We start from the raw sequence: 17744 nt of genomic DNA, 5'->3' as shown, positions 1-17744 counted from the left end.
TATCTTAAGCAATTGAAGCATGAATTGCTCTTTAAGCAATGTCACTCACTCCGGGTCACATCACCGCCCCAAGAACAGCTCTGGATCCTGAATTTGGAGGGTGGGGAAGCTGCTGCCAGCGGTTTGTGGTGCCAGGCGACCAAGGGGGGGTCTGAGGGTCCTGCTACCCCTCCCCATGATGACATCAAGCTGGCAGCCCCTTGTAGAGGTGACAAACACACAGTCACAGTCCCCTGAGAAAGGGTTTAATGGCAGGGGGGTGGCACTGCTGGTGCTCACAATGGGAGGTTTTGGGGACCTCCCGGACAGACAGACAGGAATGAACACTATGTACATCCACCCCCCACCCCATCTCCGGGGAACTGCCCCCCTGGAGCAAGACTGGGGGCGCTTGCAGTCCTGACAGACTGGGATTTGGGGTGGGGGGCACTGGGAGCACTGGGATGGGGCCGGCCCACGGGGCGGGGGGTCTTTGGTTTCGGTATTAAGGCTGCGCCTTGTCCCGAGCAGGGCAGGTGGGACACACTCCGAGGCACTGCAACAAGGGCCCAGCAAAACCAGTTCCCCACACCAGAAGGGTTGGGGGTGTGTCTGGGACCCAGCGATGTCACCCTCCTGAATGAGGGTGACACTCAGAGACTGGAGAAGTGGGGGCTCCAGGGGTGTTCCCTGCTTTCCCCCAGGCATAAACCTGGATGGGAGAGATTCCCACCTCTGCCCAACCTGCTGGGGCTGCAGAGGTGCCCATTTGGGGTACCTAACGAGTTCCCCCCGTTAGGACAGTGAGTTGAGGAAGTGGCTCTCCCCTGCCAACGTGCTCAGCATGGAGCTCATGTCCCCAACTGCCATGTTGGCGCCCCCAGACGAGGGGAGCAGGAGCCCCCCGGCCGGGCTGGGGGGTCCGGGCAGTGCTGTGGGGGTCTCCACGTCCTCCACAATGGCAGCGAAGTCAAGGTGCGTGTTCTCCAGGTCCAGTGAGTCCAGGCTGTTGGCCACCTGCTCCCCCGAGTCCAGGTAGTAACAGGAGGTGCCTTTGAGTCCCTCTGGGCTACCATAGTGCCCGGTGGCCCCGCAGCTCGTTGCCACCTGGCCCAGCAGCTTGTGGCCACCTTTGCCCCCCTGCCCATGGCCTGGGTAGTACATGGGGAGGTTCGCAGGCCCCTCGGGCACCTGGCGAGTGGGGGGCAAGCGCGGCAGGCGCCGGGCAGCAGTGTCCACCCCGTCGTAGCCATGCCCTGGCTGTGCCAGGCTGCCCGGGTAGCTCAGACCAGTTTGGTGACCCGGCGGTTTTGGGCCACCCGGCGGGTGTGGGATCATCTCGGGGTTGAAGCAGGGGGGGCTCAGGAGGTGCTGGGGCTCCGGCAGGCTCTGCAGATGATCTGCTTTAGGTTGGTAACCGCAGTACCTGGGGCTGAGGTACGGCGGGGCTGGCATGGCCTGGCACTGCCCGGGCTCGCTGCCCAGCCCCACGCCAGCCACGCCCCCCTTGGAGGGGTTCTGCTCGCCCCACATCAGCGCCTGCTGCGCCTCCACGTAGTTCCGGACCATCACTTCTTTGGTCTGCAGGGTTGGGGTTTGGGCTCTGCGGGCACCCGGGCTGGCCATGCCCATGTACCCACCTGGTGCTGGCCCCGCAGTGGGGTACCCGCCTGGCCCCACATCCATGGCGTGGCCAAAGGCAGCAGGGGACACTGGTGGCCCAGCCAGTTTGGCGCTGGAGCAGGGAGCAAGTGCTGGGCTAGGCGCAGGGTATCGCTGCTCGGATTTGATCTGCAGCCGGTTAAACCGATGCCCCCCAGAAAACCCACCGTCCTGGCACGAGCTCACCAGTTTGGGGTGCTGCCCACAGGCGCTGGGATGGGGGTACTCGACGCTTTGATGGGGACAGTGTGGCCCTGACATGGCGGGAGCTGCAGCACCGACGCTTTGCCTGGAGCTCATATCCATCGTGCCCTGGGGGTGTCCATCCCAGGGCGCTGGCATTGCCCCGTTCCCAGCTGGCAAACTGGGGAAATGCTGGTTCATCTCGCACTGCGGGAGGGAAAACTCGGGCTGCAGCAGCCCCTCCTCCATGTCCCCATGTGTCCTCCCCATGGTCCGCTGAGCACCGTAGATGCCCCCCTGGAGCTCCACACCAGTGCCCTGGCATGGGAAGCTTTCCTCGGGATAGCTCAGGTACTGATCCATCTCCAGCAGGCCTGGTTCGGGGCCAGGACCCCCCATGCTCTCCAGGAAGACATTTTCGGTGATGCTGGGGGGCCGCGGGGAGAAGCCGTGGCGCTGCAGGTTGGCCTCGGAGCCACCCAGAGGCTGCAGTGCTGTCCTCCCCGCGCCCGGCACGCTCACATTCCCCACGCTCTTAAACCGCTGCACCCTGGGCACGGCAGGAGGCTTGGCCACCGTCCGGGCGGGGTCACTCGCCCGTCGCACGCCGTGCCGGGGCACCAGCTGAGCGGGGACGCTGCCCGGGTAGCCGGCGTGGTCGTTGGAGCTGTGCCTTCTCAACAAGCCGTTGGCGACGCAGCGAGGTGCGGCGGGCGCGGGGTAGCCACCGGACACGCCACCGTGGCCACCCTGCTCCACGCTGGGCAGCGGCGTTGGCGGTGGACCTCCCGTGGCCGCGGCGTACTTGGCCTTGAGGCGATAGCGCTGCGCCGGGGTGAGGTTGCCCACCCCCGGCAGCCCCCCGCAAACGCTGGCGTCGCTGGAGCGTCGCGACTCGTCGGGAGAGATGGGATCGTAGCCATCCGCCGGGCACGTCCCGCCGGGTATCGCTCCGGCCTCGCCGCCCGGGCACGGCCCGCCCAGGTACGGGGACACCAGGGACGAGCGGCGGCTGACGGTGTAGGCGGAGCTGACCGTGCTGGTGGCGCTGCTCCGCCGCTCGCCCAGGGCCACCAAGCCCAGTTCCGCCGCCGACAGCTCGGCGATGCGCCGGTGAGAGGCTGGGGGTGGCACCGGGAGCCCTGGAACCTCCGCGGGCAGGCCTGGGGAGAGAAGGAGGAGTCACCCCGGATCACAGCGTGGTGACAATGTCAGAGCAGCGACAGGAGCCACCTCCGTAGCCGGGATGTGGCTCTTCCATGGTTAGAGCCTGCGAGGACAGGGGGTAGGTGGCAAAAAATATGAGCAGAAGCTCACTCGGGTTGGAAAAATGGAATGGTTTGGGTTGGGAGGGATCATAAAGACCACCCAGTTCTATCCCCTTTCCGCACTTTCCACAAGACAAGGCTGCTCCAGCCTGGCCTTGAGCACTTCCAGGGATCCAGGGGCAGCCACAGCTTCTTTGGACAACCTGTGCCAGGGCCTCCCCACCCTCCCAGGGAATGATTCCTTCCAATATCTCATCCATCCCTGCCCTCTGGCAATGGGAAGCCATTCCCTGTGTCCTGTCCCTCCATCCCTTGCCCAAAGTCCCTCTCCAGCTCTCTTGGAGCCCCTTTAGGCACTGGAAGGGGCTCTAAGGTTGCCCCAGATTTTGGGGTCCACTTCTAACGACAGAAGGCATGGAAACCTCTTCCAACCAGACCTCTCCACACCCTTCCTACTGGACAGGCCCCCCATCCCGGTGGGAGGCACCCCAGTCTCACCAGCTCCAGGGATGGGTGGCAGATTCAGGCTCTTGGAAGTCGCCGGTTTCCTCAGCTGCTTCAGTTTGTCGATGCGAAGGTTTTCCAGTTTGTGGAGGGCCATGAGTCCCGAGGTGCCCATGGGCTCCCCAGGCACCACGTCCTCCAGCGTGGACAGGTCCTCGTAGCTGCCACCAGCATTTCCTGCCATCTCCACGCCGCTGTCATTGTTGGTGGTGCTGCCCAGGGGTGAGTGGTCACTGCTGCACGATGATTGCCCACCGGGGCTGGGCTGAGGCTTCTGGGGGAGCACAGCCAGGGAAAGGGGGTCAGATATTCAGGACGCACTTGGAATCAGCATTAAGGCTGGAAAAGCCTCTGAAATCACTGGGTCCAACTATTAACCCAACACTGCTGTGCTCACCACTAAACCAGGTCCCCCAAAGTGCCACATCACAGTGTTTTTTGGACATTTCACCAGGGATGGTGACTCCACCACTGCCCATTCCAGTGCCTGACAGTGAAGAAATTTTCCCTAATATCCAACCTAAGTCTCCTCTGCAACAGCTTACAGCTGTTTTCTCTTGTCCTACCACTTGGTGACGACCCCCCACCACCAAACCCTCCCTGCCTCCACCACCAAATCCCCCACAGCTCCTCACCAAAGCCAGGTCAGGCACCAGGAGCTTCCCATCATCCTTCCGAGCCTCGCTGGGGCCGTTTGCATCCTTCTCCTGCTTCATGTCCGGGGGGCCACTGGGGGTGGGCAGTGCCCTGCCTGGCCCTACATCCCCTCGGTGCTTTTTGGTGACGTGGGCATCGGGGCCGTGCACTGTCTTCACGTGTTTCCTCAGGGAGCTGGGATCCGTGTAGCGCTTGGTGCAGCCAGGAATCTTACAGACGTACGGTTTCTGTCCGGGAAAACCAGCAGGCATGGAGGAGGGAGGGTGTCAGCTCCAAGTAAAGCCCCCTCCTCAATAATAAACCCCCTCCCCTCCCTCTGGAGGGTGGGATTAAAGTGGGTGAGACCCTCAGAGGGGCACGGCGGGCGCTGGGGACCTCAGGGAGGCAGAGGAAGATGGGTAAAGGGATCCTAGCGGGAATGCTGGTGATATTTAGAGCAGGGAAAGAGGGAATTGGGGAAAAAAACAAGGATATAGGGAGTTGTCAGAGGACAAGACTGATGTGGAAGAGCCCTGAGGGGCGCAGGGAGCCCTGGGTGGGGCTGTACCTCGTTGGAGTGGGTGCGGTTTTGGTGCTTGGCGCGGTCGGAGGCGTTGGAAAAGGCTTTGTTGCAGCCCTCGTGCTCACACACGTAGGGTTTCTCACCCGTGTGAGAGCGCAGGTGAGTCTTGAGGTTCTCCAGGCGGGAATAGGCTTTGTTACAGCCCTCGAACTGCGGCAGAGCGGGGTGGGACATGTCACACACTGTCACCAGGCTCTGGGCCACGCCATCCCACATCCCATAGCCATGGCACAACTGCCATGGACACAGATCTCCCCTCCCGACACACCTGCCCTCCTCAGGTGCATCCTCCCAGCCCTTCACCCTGCGGTTGTGTCACCTCGTTGTGTCCCTGCCCACGGTGTCCCCTCAGTGTCCCCACGGGGAAACCACAAACTGGGGTTGACTGCAACACCCAGCTCCCCATCCTGACTTAAATTCAGGAACGTGTTCCAAAGCATGGAACAGCACTGGGGCACCGTGACTCTGAATTTAGATGGGATTTGGGGAAGAAATTCCTCCCTGTGAGGGAGATGAGGCCCTGGCACAGGGTGCCCAGAGAAGCTGTGGCTGCCCCTGGATCCCTGGGAACATCTAAGGCAGGTTGGACAGACTTGGAGCAGCCTGGGACAGTGGAAGGTGTCTCTGGGTGGCAGGAGTGGAATGGGATGAGCTTTAAAGTCCCTCCAACCCAAATCATTCCACAATTCCATGAGCCCCATGGCTGTACCCACCATGGACCCCACAGGCTCCAGGCGCCACACCTGAGCCCCCTCTCACTCTCTGCCCTGTCCCTCCTCATCTTCCCAGCTCACTGAGCATTTCTGAGGAATTTTTGGCATCTCACCGTGCACTTGTGAGGTTTCTCGCCCGTGTGACGCCGCATGTGCACCACCAGCATGTACTGAGCCTTGAAGGGCCTCTGCTCCCGGGAACACGCTGCCCAGTGGCACACGAACTCCTTCTTCTCCCCGTGGATATGCTCGTTGTTGATGTGCTGAGGAGGGAGAGGAGTGTCACTGGTGGCATTTGGGAGGGGAGCAAGGGACAGGGAGATACAGGAGTATCATGAGAGAAAGGGATGTAGGGGATTGGGATAGGACTGAGGTGGCAGAAAGGGACACAGAGGGACTGGGATGGCAGAAAGGGACACAGACAGGGATGGCAGAAAGGGACACAGAGGGACTGGATGGCAGAAAGGGACATAGGGGGACTGGGATGATAGAAAGCGACACAGACAGACTGGGATGGCAGAGAGGGACACAGACTGGGATGGCAGAAAGGGACATAGGGGGATGGGAGGTGGAGACGCCAGAGCTTGGGGGAGAACGGGTCAGATGGTGTTTGGAGAAGGCAGAAGATAGAGGGGATGTTTGAAGGATACTCTGGGAGGACTAAGAGCAGACAGAGGAGTCAAGGTGATCCGAAGGATGGTCAGGGGAATATAGGAAAGTTGGAGGAAGGAAATCTGGAGCAAAGGAGGGAGTCTGGAAGCATCCATGGGTGAGAACTGGAGGATTCACATCCCTCCTTTCTCAGAAGGGAACTTCCAGCATTATGGTGAGTTCCCAGGAGGGTGGTTGGGAACTGGGAGCAGGAATCATGGGCTGATCCAGGGGCATGCTGCCTGAGGGCAGGTTTTAGGATGGGACCACCTTAACAGCCCCTGACTCACATGCACCAGCTGCTCCTGTGTGTCGAATTCCTTGGCACAACCATCCCAGTAGCAGTTGGTCTCATACACAGCCTCACACTCAGGTTTCCCATCCTCCTTCTCCAGCTCCTCCCGAACATCCAGCATCCCCAGCAAGGGGTCCTGGGGACACAGACAGGTGAGTGACCCAGGTGTGACCCCACAGGAGTGCTGCTGGGAGTGTGGAGCCCTGGGGATGTCAGGGGTGTCCCATGGCCTGGGATGTACCTGGGTGCCCGTGGACGCTGGGCTGGAGATGTCACCCTCAGATCGCTCCTCTGGGAATTTGGCACTCAGGGGGCTGCTCAGGCTCCACTCCAGCTTCAGCTGCTGCCGGGGCAGGGAAAGTGGGAAGCAGTCAGCATGGAGATGCCACCGAAACGTGGCTTACAGGGATTTATCCTTACATGGATGCACCACTTACACGGATGTATGGCTTACATGGATTTATCTTTACATGGATGCACCACTTACATGGATGTATGGCTTACATAGATGCATTCCTTATGTGAATGCATGGCTTACATGGATGGATGGCTTACATGGATGCATTTCTTACACGGATGCATCACTTACATGGATGCACTTCTTACAGGGATGCCCAGCTTACAAGGGTGCCCAACTCACACGGACACATGGCTCACACAGATCCCCACTCACACAGATCCCCACTCACACAGATCACCACTCACATGGATCCCCAGCTCACATGGATGCCTGGCTCACACAGATCCCCACTCACACGGATCCCCACTCACACAGATCACCACTCACACAGATCCCCACTCACACGGATCCCCAGCTCCCAGGGATGCCCCCCGTACCTGGCAGTGTTTCAGGGCCCCACGAGCAGGCGGGTGGTGCAGCAGCCCTGGGCGTGTGGGCATCTCGTGGGAGCTGCAGGGTGGAGGAGGTGTGTACAGGTGTCCTTGCCCCTTCTGCTGCCCAGGTGGACTCTGGTACCCCAGGGATGGGCTGCGGAGAGCAGAGGGACAAGCAGGTGACACCATCAGGAGGCAGGATTGAGATCTGCTAAACCAGGGATCCCAACCATCCCTTCCCCACCATCCCACCCTGCTTCTGGCTCTCCCAAGGTGGCAATGGGCACTCAGCTCCCAGCCAGGCTCCCACCTGCCAGGTGCCAGGTGCCCACCTGATGGTGCTGATGGAGAGGTGCCCGTAGGAGCCGCCGGCAGAGGCGCAGCGGGAGTTGATGAAGGCGACGAGGGAGTTGGGAGAGGTGCGGATCACGGTCTGCAGGTCGATGCTGGAGTCGGACAGCGGGGAGATGGACAGCGCTCGCTTCTTCCCCAGCTTTCCTGCGCCGCGGGGTGTGGAGAACCGGGAGCCTGCGAGGGGCGGAGCAGGGGGCACTGTCCTCAGCGTGGTCCTGGGGGGCTGGAGACACCCCAAGGACACTGGAGCAGTGCCCCGAGTGTGCCAGCTCGCTTGGGATTTAGAACAGATGTTTAACTCCTCTGTGGAATTCCCCCCGCCCTACGGCTCCCCAAAATCAAAGACTCACCATCACCAGGGTGTTCGGCTCCCGGTGCCAACCCATACCCACGGTGCCCGGGCTGATGGCACCCGGGAAAATCAAGCCCTGGAGGACAGAGGACAGGTGAGGAGGGTGGGGGAGAGGAACCCCCGGAACCCCCCTGACCTCGGGGGGTGAATCCGGAGCCTGAACCCCCACCATGACCCACCTGGTGGTCCCGGGGCGGCGGGGGCTGGTCCGTGGGGGGGGTGCAGGCAGCAGTGCTCGCTGTAGCCGGCGGCCGGGGGTCCCGCGGGGTCGAACATGTCGCGGTGGGGCCCGGGGGTGTCTCAGGGGCACATCGGGGGGGCTGCGGGGCCCGGGGGGGGCGGCGAGGGGACCTGGGGGGGTTTGTGGGAATAGGTTGGGTTCGGCCGCCAGGGGGCGCCGCAGCACGCGGGACCCTCCCGCCCCGGGACTGTTTTAAACAGAAATAGGGGAGATTTGGGGATATCGGGAAGAATTTCCTCCCTGTGAGGGTGGGGAGGTCCTGGAATGGATTTCCCAAAGAAGCTGTGGCTGCCCCATCCCTGGAAGTGTCCAAGGCCGGCTTGGACGGGGCTGGGAGCAGCCTGGGATTGTGGAAGGTGTCCCTGCCCACGGTGAGGGAGGTGGAAGGTGACTTTAAGGTTCCTTCCCACCCAAACCATTCCGGGATTCTGGGATTCTATGAAATGGAAAAGCGAGGCACAGCCGGAACCATTCCCGGGCCAAGGACCAGAGCTGGCTCCCTGCTCCTCCCTTCCCAGGGATTCTCCAGCATCTGCAGGTCCCACCCAGCCCTGCCTTGCCCGTGGGTCCCCACCCTGCCCGCGGGTCCCCACCCTGCCCTGTCCCACCCACGCATCGCGCCCCTGCCACGGGGCTCAGCCCAGCCCACCGTGGATCCCTGCCTGTGGGGTCCTGCCCTGAGCCTGGTCCCACCCCACCTAGAGCCACCATTCTGCCCCCAGTCCATGCCAACCCCCTGGTCACCATCCTGTCCCCCAGCTCCATTCCCACTCACAGTCCTTGTCTTGCCCCCCAACTCCATCTCCACCCAGGGCCACCATCCTGCGCCCATCCATTCCCACCCCCACGGTCCCTGTGCCGCCCCAAGACCCCCGAGGGGTGACATGAAGGACACGAGCAGGAGAAGCCACCACAGGACGAGGCAGATGTGGGTGGCGCTGGGAACAAGGGCTCCTGCCCTCTCAGCTTCCCGCTCTGAGACGCGGGGAATCGCCCCAAACAAGGGGTCTGGGGGAGTGGGAGCCCCTCACCCCGCTGGGAAAAGTGCTGGGTTGCGTTTGGAGCAGGGGGGGGCGAGGGGGGCAGCAATTCTTCCGCATGAGTTGCCCCTTTGAAAGCTCGTCTAGGGGCTTTGTGAGAGTGTCAGGCAGGAAGAATGGAGGGGGGGGCAGCGGGGCAGGCAGTGGGGAGGGGGCAGCCCAGGAAGGTGGTGGAACTGGGGGGGAAAGGGGAAAAAGAGATGAGGAGGAAACAGGGGGCGGGGGGCAGACAGGGGGGTTCTCACCTGCCTGGGCCTCGCAGGAGAGTTTGGGGATCAGCCTGAGAGAAACCTCCCACCTGTCCCTGCCCTGCCAGGGCTAACGAGGCTTGCAAGCCCCCCAGCACTAAAGCTAGTGGGGTTGGGGGGTGACCCCAGCCCTCTGTGCACAGCACTGCTCACATCTGTGGGCACACAGGGATGCATGACCCGACTGACCAGAGAGGTGCATGTGCACCTGGGAGGTGATGGGGGGGCTGGGATTCAGCAAACCCCACCTCCCCCTCCCCACAACCATCACCTGAGACCCCCCCGGTTGCCCCGGTGACCATCAGGCCTGTCCCCCTGCTCTGCACAGGTTCACACACCTGCGGAGCCACCACCTCGTGCAGCCACAGGACACCTGTGTGACACCAGCACAGCCGCAGGGACACTGTATGGCCGAAGGAACACACACAGAGCTCTGTGTGCACAGGTGAACATCCACAGAATCACAGGACGGGCTGGGAGAGATCTCAAAGCTCATCCTGTTCCACCAGCAGGGACACCTTCCACTAGCCCAGGTTGCTCCAAACCCCATCCAAACTGGCCTGGAACACTTCCAGGGCTGAGCACAGGGAGCACACACATGTGCCCAGCGTGTCACCGCATGGAGAGCACACAGGGATGGCACAAGTCACCACCTCCCCCCCTAGCTTTCACACCACCTCCCTGCCTGGGGCTGTGTCCCCCCTTTTTTCCCCTCCAGCACCCCCTGTGACAGCTCCTGGGGGGGCTCTTGTCCCCAATGCCACGGAGGTGCAGCAGGGCCATGAGGGTCCCACTGTGCCGAGGCAGCGCTGGGTGCAGGTGGGGAGGGATTTGGTGAGCAGAGCCAGCCTGGCAAGGTGGGTGCCAGGTGGGTGCCAGGTGGCATTTCCCCAAACCCCCCATCCCACCTCTGAGCACCAGCACAGGACAAGATGTGCCTGCACAACACCAAAAACACCTCAAAACCGCCGGTCCAACCCGCAGGATGCTCCCCCCAACCCACGGGGTCCACAGGGGCTCCCCAAACCCCGGTGGCCCCCCGAGCCGAGGAGGCTGGATGGGGCCGGGAACGCTGGGAGCCAATGGGAAGCAATGGGAAGCAACGGGAAGCAATGGGAACCATCCGGCGTCTCGCCCACCGCCGCGCTCGCCTCCCCCGCCGGCCGCACACCGCCGCGGCCCACCCAAGTCGCAGCCTTTGGGCATAAATTTGAGAGCCAGGCGCAGGCGGGATGAGGGGAATCTTCCCTCGCTCTCCTCCTGCCAAGAAACTCAAACTGAAACACATTCCTGCTCCTCTCTGCCAAGAAAACCAGGAGCGCAGCCAGCGGCGGGAGCTCTCGGAGCAGGGCTGGCTCCAGACGCCGAAACGCGGCGCGGGAGGGGGTCAGGGCTGGCCGCCCCCCTCCCCCCCCAGCTCCTCGCCTTTTATTTCCTGCAAACACGTCTAAACTCTGTCATCTGGCTCCAGTTTCCTGAGGACACTGGGGAACGGGGCCGGGGGGAGAGGGAAGGAGATGGTGGGGAAGGCAGGGAGAGAAAGGGGATGGAGGGAGTTTATGGGGTGGGACGTGGGGACGGTGCCGCCGAGGGGTGGTGGGGGCAGAGAGACCCCAACACCAATGGCTGGTGGAGCGGGAGATGGTGGGAAGGTGGGAAACAAACGTGGGCACTGCGAGACCACAAGAGCAGGAGGAGATGGCTGTAACCCCCCACCGCAGCTCCCCACGATGGGGCAGACCCCCAGCCCCGGCACCCCACAACCAGGCAGACCCCCGCCCCAGCTCCCCAGCACCCCACGACAGAGCAGACCTCCACTCCAGCTCCCACATCAACCGGGAAAACTCCCGCTCCCCCCCAGCCCGCAGCGGTGGGTGCAGCAGTGGGGACAGCAGCGTGGCCGCCACCCATCCCGACCCCCGGCGGTGGTCGGGGGGTCCCCGAGCCCCCAGCCCCGGCAGGGTTAACCGCCCCGGAGCCCCACTGTGGAGGAATGTGATGTCAGGGCTGGATTAGCCCCCGCGATCCCACAGCCCGGCCGCGCTGAGCTGTGTGTGGCACAATCCATCACCCGCCGGCACAGCCCCCGGCGTGGGGGGCCCGGGGGGGCCCGGGGGGGCTGCGTGCGTGGGGCAGCAGCGCTGCTGTCAGCGCCTGTGTGAACACACGTGTTTTCTGCGTGTTTGCGTGTGTGCATGGGGATTGGGGTTTGTGGGGGAGTGGTTTTTTGGGGGATTTGCGGGGGTGGTGACACTGGTGGGTGGTGGGAGCAGAGACACCCCAAAATCGAGGGGTGGTGGGAACAGAGACACCCCAAAACTGATGGGTGGGATGGTGGGAGGGAGGGAGGGAGACAGACGTAGGCACTGACACCCTTGGGAACGTATGGACACAGGGATGTGTGTCCATGAGCTCATGTCTACACACGGATGTGATGTGCATGTGGGGAGCTGCAACACCTAATGGGGTCCTGTCACCCCAAACCCTCACTCAGGGAGGAGCAAGGGAGGGCCAGAGCAGAGAGAACAGTCAGAGGGAAGGGTGGGGTGGTGTGAATGGGTCAGGGTGGGGAGACACCCCAGAAGACCCCTGTGTACCCTTTTATCGGGAGAGTCGGGGTCTGCCCTGGGGTAGGCAAAGCCCTGAGCCCACTGTGGGCACAGAAACCCCAATAGCCTCAAAGCCACCAAGGGTACAGAAACCCCAAAAACCCTGAGCCCACCAAGGGCACAGAAACCCCAAAAACTCTGAGCCCACTGTGGGCACAGAAATCCTAAAAGCCTCAAAGCCACGAAGGGCACAGAAATCCCAATAGCCTCAAAGCCACCAAGGGCACAGAAACCCCAACAGCCTCGAGCCCACCAAACCCCAATCCCAACCCTAACCCTGAGCTGCAAGTCTCCCGGCCGGCAGGGATTTACCAGGAGCCAACTCTCCCTTGTGCCAGCAACAGTCTGGGACCACGGGGACATCCCAGCTGCTTGCCAGGGCAGGGGGGCTGGCAGGGTCACCCCGATCCTCCCTTGTGCTGCACAGCCGCAGCAAAGACGGGGAAATCCCCCATGGAACGAGAAGTTTATCTCCACCCCGGGAGCCCAGCCCGTGCTGGGAACTGCTTCCCCCGACCCGAAATGTTTCTGGACTCTGCGATGTGTGGAAACCCCCGCCCGCCGCCCCGACCCCCCCGGCAGGCCGGGCTTTAGGGCCAACCCCAGCCCCTCCGCATGGGGCAGCTAATCTGCCCAGGACCGCGGCTCCACAAAGCGCATCGCTTCAGGTTCAGGGGGTCTGAAAGGGGACGACTCAGGGTCATGATCCCGTGCTGGTGGGGGCTGCCAAGCTCGTTCCAAGGTGGTCCCTGGCCTGGAAAAGCTGAGGCAGGGAAGAACCAGCCTGGTGTTGGGGACAGGGGACGTTTATGCTCGTGTGGAGGGAAAGGCGCAGACACATCCCTGCCGGGACAGATTTGGGACATTCCCCACTCCATCCTCCCTCTCCCAGCCCTGTCACACATCCTCCTTCCCCACCCAATCCCAAAATTCTTCTCTGCCTTTGCACCACTCGCCGGGAGACCCAAAAATCCCTCCCCAGCCCACTCACCCCTCCAGGTGTCCCCCAGCACCTCAATGCCACATCTCAGGGGGCAAAACCATCCACCCCTCTCTCCCACGTGCACTCACACCCACCCAGGGCCATGCACTGACATGTTTCTGGGCATGTTAACACACGTGTGCTTCGGGAAGGGAAAGGCAGGCAGCCTGGGCCTGTGTATCCACGATAACCCACGGAGAGGGGCTGCAGACTCCCTGGAAAGCAGGGATTCCCAGCCCTCCAGCCCAGCAGAGCTGCTCAGGAAGCTGTGGCAGGCCAGGCAGGGGTGGGGGGGCTCCATAGGTGGTCCCTGGGCAGGCGGGCGACCGTCACGTTGTTTTCTTTGGCCCCCAGCACATGCCACCCCCCAAATCACTCCCCTAAAGCCACTTCCTCACCCCTCACCTTCACCAGGCCGGAGGTTGGGTGGGGGGCAAGGTTTTGGGGTGGAGGCAAGGGGGGCACACACATGGCAGCAGCTGCTGTGAGGAATTTTTATGCTTCCCTCTTCCTCCCCGGCGCTGGAGGGAAGCAACAACATGGAACATGTGGGACCCATAAAAGCACAGCTCTGAGTCACGGCTGTGGGAGCCCCTGGCAGGCACCACTCCTTCCCATGGCATCAAGGATCATCCCATCCCAGCATGGCGGGGTTGGGGACATCCTGGACATCCTGCCATCCCCAGGGACCGAAGGTCAGGCATGGCAAGCAGCGAAATCCATCCTCCCACCGCAGTCAGGGGATTGAGGCTGAGCTGTTCCTACCCCAACAACTCCATCCTGCAGGATTCCTCTGAAGATGGGATGTGCAGGACCCAGAAGTGATTGGCACCCGTTAAAGGGTGGGATAAACAACAGGAGTCCTGGTAATCTGTGGAACTAACAGGCTTGACATGCTGAGCGTGGAGCAAGGCAGCACCCTTGGGGATTTAGGGAGCTTCTTGGGGCAGGAGACCCCTGAGAAGTGGTGGTGTGAGTGTCGTCAGGCTGTTCCCAAAATCCCTAGCTGTCTTTTGCCTGCTGGGATACATTTGTCTCTCCTGAAGTATCTGCCACGAGTGCTGCTGGTTTGTTCTTTGGCTGACCTGCTCTGTCCCCACACAGCAACTCCATCCCCTCGAGGATGTCCTCTGCCATCCCAGGGGCACCAGCCGGAGCTCTGCTCCCCTAAATCCCAGCCAGAAGTCAGACAGTGGGGTTCTAACATGTGGAAATATCCCCCCAGCCTCACCCTAGATGCAGCAGAGCTGAAACTCGACTCTGTTTTGCCACTTGTTCTCACTCTGAGACAGCTCTTTCATTTTATTTTATCAGCTGTTCACCTTGCTATCCTGCAGCTTCCCAAGGGTTTGGATGTGCCCTAAGGATTGGGGTGAGCTCACTGTGTTCCTATGGGAACCCTCAGTCTCATGATGGACCAGGCCATCCAGCTTTTGGCCCTGAGCAGGGGACAACAAAAATCCCACCATGTGCCTGGGAGTGGCATCCAAACACTTCTTGAACTGTGCACACGTGAATATTTGCATACTTGTGCATGGAAGGTACCTGTGCAGGTGTGAGGAGGTGTGCAGCAGGTTGGAAGGGTGGGAAGAGCACTCTTGCTCAGGGATAATGAGCTGGCACTGTGGCTGGAGCTGTGGGATGTCACCAACAGCATCCCAGCTGGTGAAGGGCCCTCAGGTATTCCAGTCCTTGGAATCATGGAATCATTAAGGTTGGAAAAGCCCTCCAAGATCGCCAAATCCAACCATTAACCCAGCATTGACATGGCAACCACTAACCCATGTCCCCAAGTGCCACATCCACACGACTTGGGAACAATTTCAGGGATGATCACTCCACCACTGCCCTGGGCAGCCTGTGCCAGTGTCTGATCATCCTTCCAGTGAAGAAATTTTCCTTAAAATCCAATCTAAACCTCCGGGGGTGCAACTCCCCAGGTTCTGGACAGTCAGGCATGGGTCCCACCCGGAGCCTGAGCTCCACACCCGCCTCTCCGCAGGCTGTCCCGCCCGGACGGCGCGTCACAAGGTGTCCGCGCTGACTCACTCCGGGATGGAAACTTCCCTACTCCAGGGAGATCCTCGCAGCTCAGCCAGCTCCAGCACGGAGTTTATTCCACCACCTCCCACCAGACCAGCCCTGGGGGCCCGGAGAGGCTCAGCTCCCAAACCGCCGCTGGTTTTGTGATGGAAAAGACCCCCGGAATATGGGGGAGATGAGGATCCCATACCCTGTCCCGCACAGAGGCAGCCTCTGCCTCAGCTGGACGCAGCGGGGAAACTGGAAAGCTTTCCTAGGTCTGAATTTCTGAAGAAGAAACTTCATCCAGCTGCTTCCTCCTCCCTTCCCCCCAAACCCAGTGCCCACCCGCATCCATCAGCTCAGGTTTGGCACACGCAGCAGAGCGGGAGGAAAACTCATGGAATCAGGGTGTTCAACAGCAACTGCCAGGTCCCCAAATCGCTTCCAGGGCGGGGAGCAGGACCCCAGCTGCGGCTGGAGTATCCAGTAGTTTCCCAGTCCCCAAACACAGCGTTGGAATGCCACAGCCATTCCTCAGCCCCATTCTCTCTGTCCTCACCATCCTCCCAGGAGAGGCTGCAGCCCCCGGACTGCCACCGCAGCGCTGGGTTTCCCCCAAATTCCACAGCCATCGCCCAGCTCTGTCCTCTCCATCCTCTCCATCCCCACCGGCCTGGGAGAGGTGCAGCCCCCAGGCCGTCACCGCAGCGCCGAGTGCCATCACACGGCCTGGCAGGGCATCAGGGGACCGGGAGCACCCATTATCCCCGTGCCAACCCCCCGGAGCCGTGCCAGGGCCCCGGGAACAGCGGGTGCTGCCGGTGGGATCCATCCGGCTGCTCCGGCCGTGGGGTCACCGCCGTGCCCTGCCAAAGCTCCTGGGTGGGTGCTGGAGCACTGCGGACACCCAGACCAGTGGGATACGAAGCTCAGGGTGGCCAGGGGCTGGCAAGGTGGGTGGCACAGCTGGCACAGCCCCCCGGGACAGTCCTGCGGCTGCTGCGTCACCGGGGCCGGGACAGCAACTTTCACTCGGTTGCGGCTCCCAGTCCAACACCCGCAATCCGGGCAGGGCCGGCAGCACCCAGTAGCACCCAGTAGCCCCCAGTAGCCCCCAGTAGCACTCAGCAGTCCCCAGTAGCCCCCAGCCCCGGGCGAGCCTCCTTCCCGCGGGCTGCGAGCGGCTCCACCGGCCCGGTGCGGCCGTCCCAGCCCACCCACACACCGACCCACCCTCCCACCCACCGGGCGCTCAAAGCGCGGCGGGAGCGTGCGGGCGTGGGCGGGAGCACGAGGGGACGTGACGGGGCACGCGTGGGGCCGATCCCCTCTGCCCGCCCCGCGTGGCCGGTCCCCCCACGCTGGGAGCCCCGGTGGAAGTCCCGGTCCCGCCGCGGAGCCCACGGGACGGCCCGCAGAGGGATCGGCGCCATCCCGGGAGCGAGGATCCCGCGGCCCGGACCCTCCCGACGGCTCCTACCTCCGGGGGGCTCCGAGCGGCCCCGGGCGGGGCGGCGGCTCCGCGTCCCCTGTTCCCCCGGTGGCGGCGGCTGCGGCGGTTCGGTCTGGGAGAGAAGCGGCACATCCAGGGGGGACGGCGGCGGCCGGGATGGGGCGGGACGGGACGGGACGGGACGGGACGGCGCCCCCCGCACTCCCCCGGCCCGCCCCGGGCGCCCGGAGTAAGTTACCGGAGCCCCGCGGGGGCGGCGGATCCCGGCGGCTCCCGCTCCGCCAACTGCGGCGGCGGCGGCGCCGATCGCGCTCGGGACGGAGACCCCGGCCGGGAGCGGCGGCCCCGAAAACCCGGGATGGATCCGGGACACGCACGGCCCCGCGCCCGCGCGCACCCCCCACGCGCGCACCGGTCCCGCACACTCGCTGCCGGCAGAACCCCACGCGTGCCCGTGCGCTCACGCGGGTGTCCGGCGGGTCCCGCACGGCAGCGGGCTAAGGCACCCACTCGTGTCCGCTCACACCAGCGGGTCCCGCACACCCGCGGGGCCCCACGCGTTGCGTGGGCACACGGCGGCACACACGCACAGAGGTGGGGACACGCGTGGGCAGCCGTGCACGCGCAGACGGGGCGCAGACAGCGGGCGCGCGTGTGGGGACCCCTGTGCACGCGCGGCTGTGCCCACTCGTGCGAGGGGTCGCGCGTGCACGTGTAAGCATGCACACGTGTGTGCAAGCGGGGGAACAGCCCCCTCGGACACGCGGGGACACAGCCCACGCACACGCGGGGAGAACACTGTCTAGCCCACACACACGCACGCACGGGGGGCACAGCCACCAACCCACACCCGCGGGGGGCACAACTCGCGCACACGCGGGGGGCACAGCCCGTTTACACGCACACCAGGTGGACACAACCCACACACACAGACACGCGGGCGACACAGCGACCACCCCACGGACACGCAGGGGATGCAGCACACGCACACGGGGAGCACAGCCCACCCACAAGAGGGGTCGCACCCCCAGCCCACGCACACGCGGGTGCCACAGCCCGTTCACAGGCACAAGCAGAGGACACAACCCACGCACACAAACACGCGCGGGTCGCACAGCCCACGCTCACGTGG

At 63.1% G+C, this 17744-nt stretch overlaps 1 protein-coding gene across 1 annotated transcript; it reads right to left on the bottom strand.

The window, feature by feature from the left end:
- Nucleotides 1-229: 229 nt before the first annotated feature.
- On the bottom strand, nucleotides 230-16775 carry GLI1 (GLI family zinc finger 1). The gene is made up of 12 exons (XM_085040929.1): nucleotides 16640-16775; nucleotides 8194-8365; nucleotides 8013-8090; nucleotides 7641-7836; nucleotides 7312-7462; nucleotides 6716-6817; nucleotides 6470-6610; nucleotides 5642-5791; nucleotides 4801-4965; nucleotides 4232-4480; nucleotides 3591-3870; nucleotides 230-2987 (listed from the first exon to the last, which is right to left on the bottom strand). Exons 2-12 carry the CDS (start codon nucleotides 8288-8290, stop codon nucleotides 775-777), a joined length of 3822 nt encoding a protein of 1273 aa, XP_084897055.1. The 5' UTR covers nucleotides 8291-8365; nucleotides 16640-16775; the 3' UTR covers nucleotides 230-774.
- Between the last annotated feature and the right edge of the window lie 969 nt (nucleotides 16776-17744).

Source organism: Lichenostomus cassidix, chromosome 29 (assembly GCF_008360975.1).
Source record: "Lichenostomus cassidix isolate B80296 chromosome 29, HeHo_3.0, whole genome shotgun sequence".
Classification (NCBI taxonomy): Eukaryota; Metazoa; Chordata; class Aves; order Passeriformes; family Meliphagidae; genus Lichenostomus; species Lichenostomus cassidix.
Note: the sequence above shows the minus strand (reverse complement) of the source record. Positions and strands in the feature narration are given on the sequence as shown.

Bases quoted from the DNA above. Each gene is read 5' to 3' on its own strand.
- GLI1 (XM_085040929.1), bottom strand. From the start codon at position 8,290: ATGTTCGACCCCGCGGGACCCCCGGCCGCCGGCTACAGCGAGCACTGC. The intron at 6,818-7,311 runs GTACGGGGGGCA...CTGCCCCGGCAG, and splicing joins GGGCCCTGAAACACTGCCAG to CAGCTGAAGCTGGAGTGGAG. The intron at 5,792-6,469 runs GTGAGTCAGGGG...CTCCCTCCTCAG, and splicing joins CACAGGAGCAGCTGGTGCAT to CACATCAACAACGAGCATAT.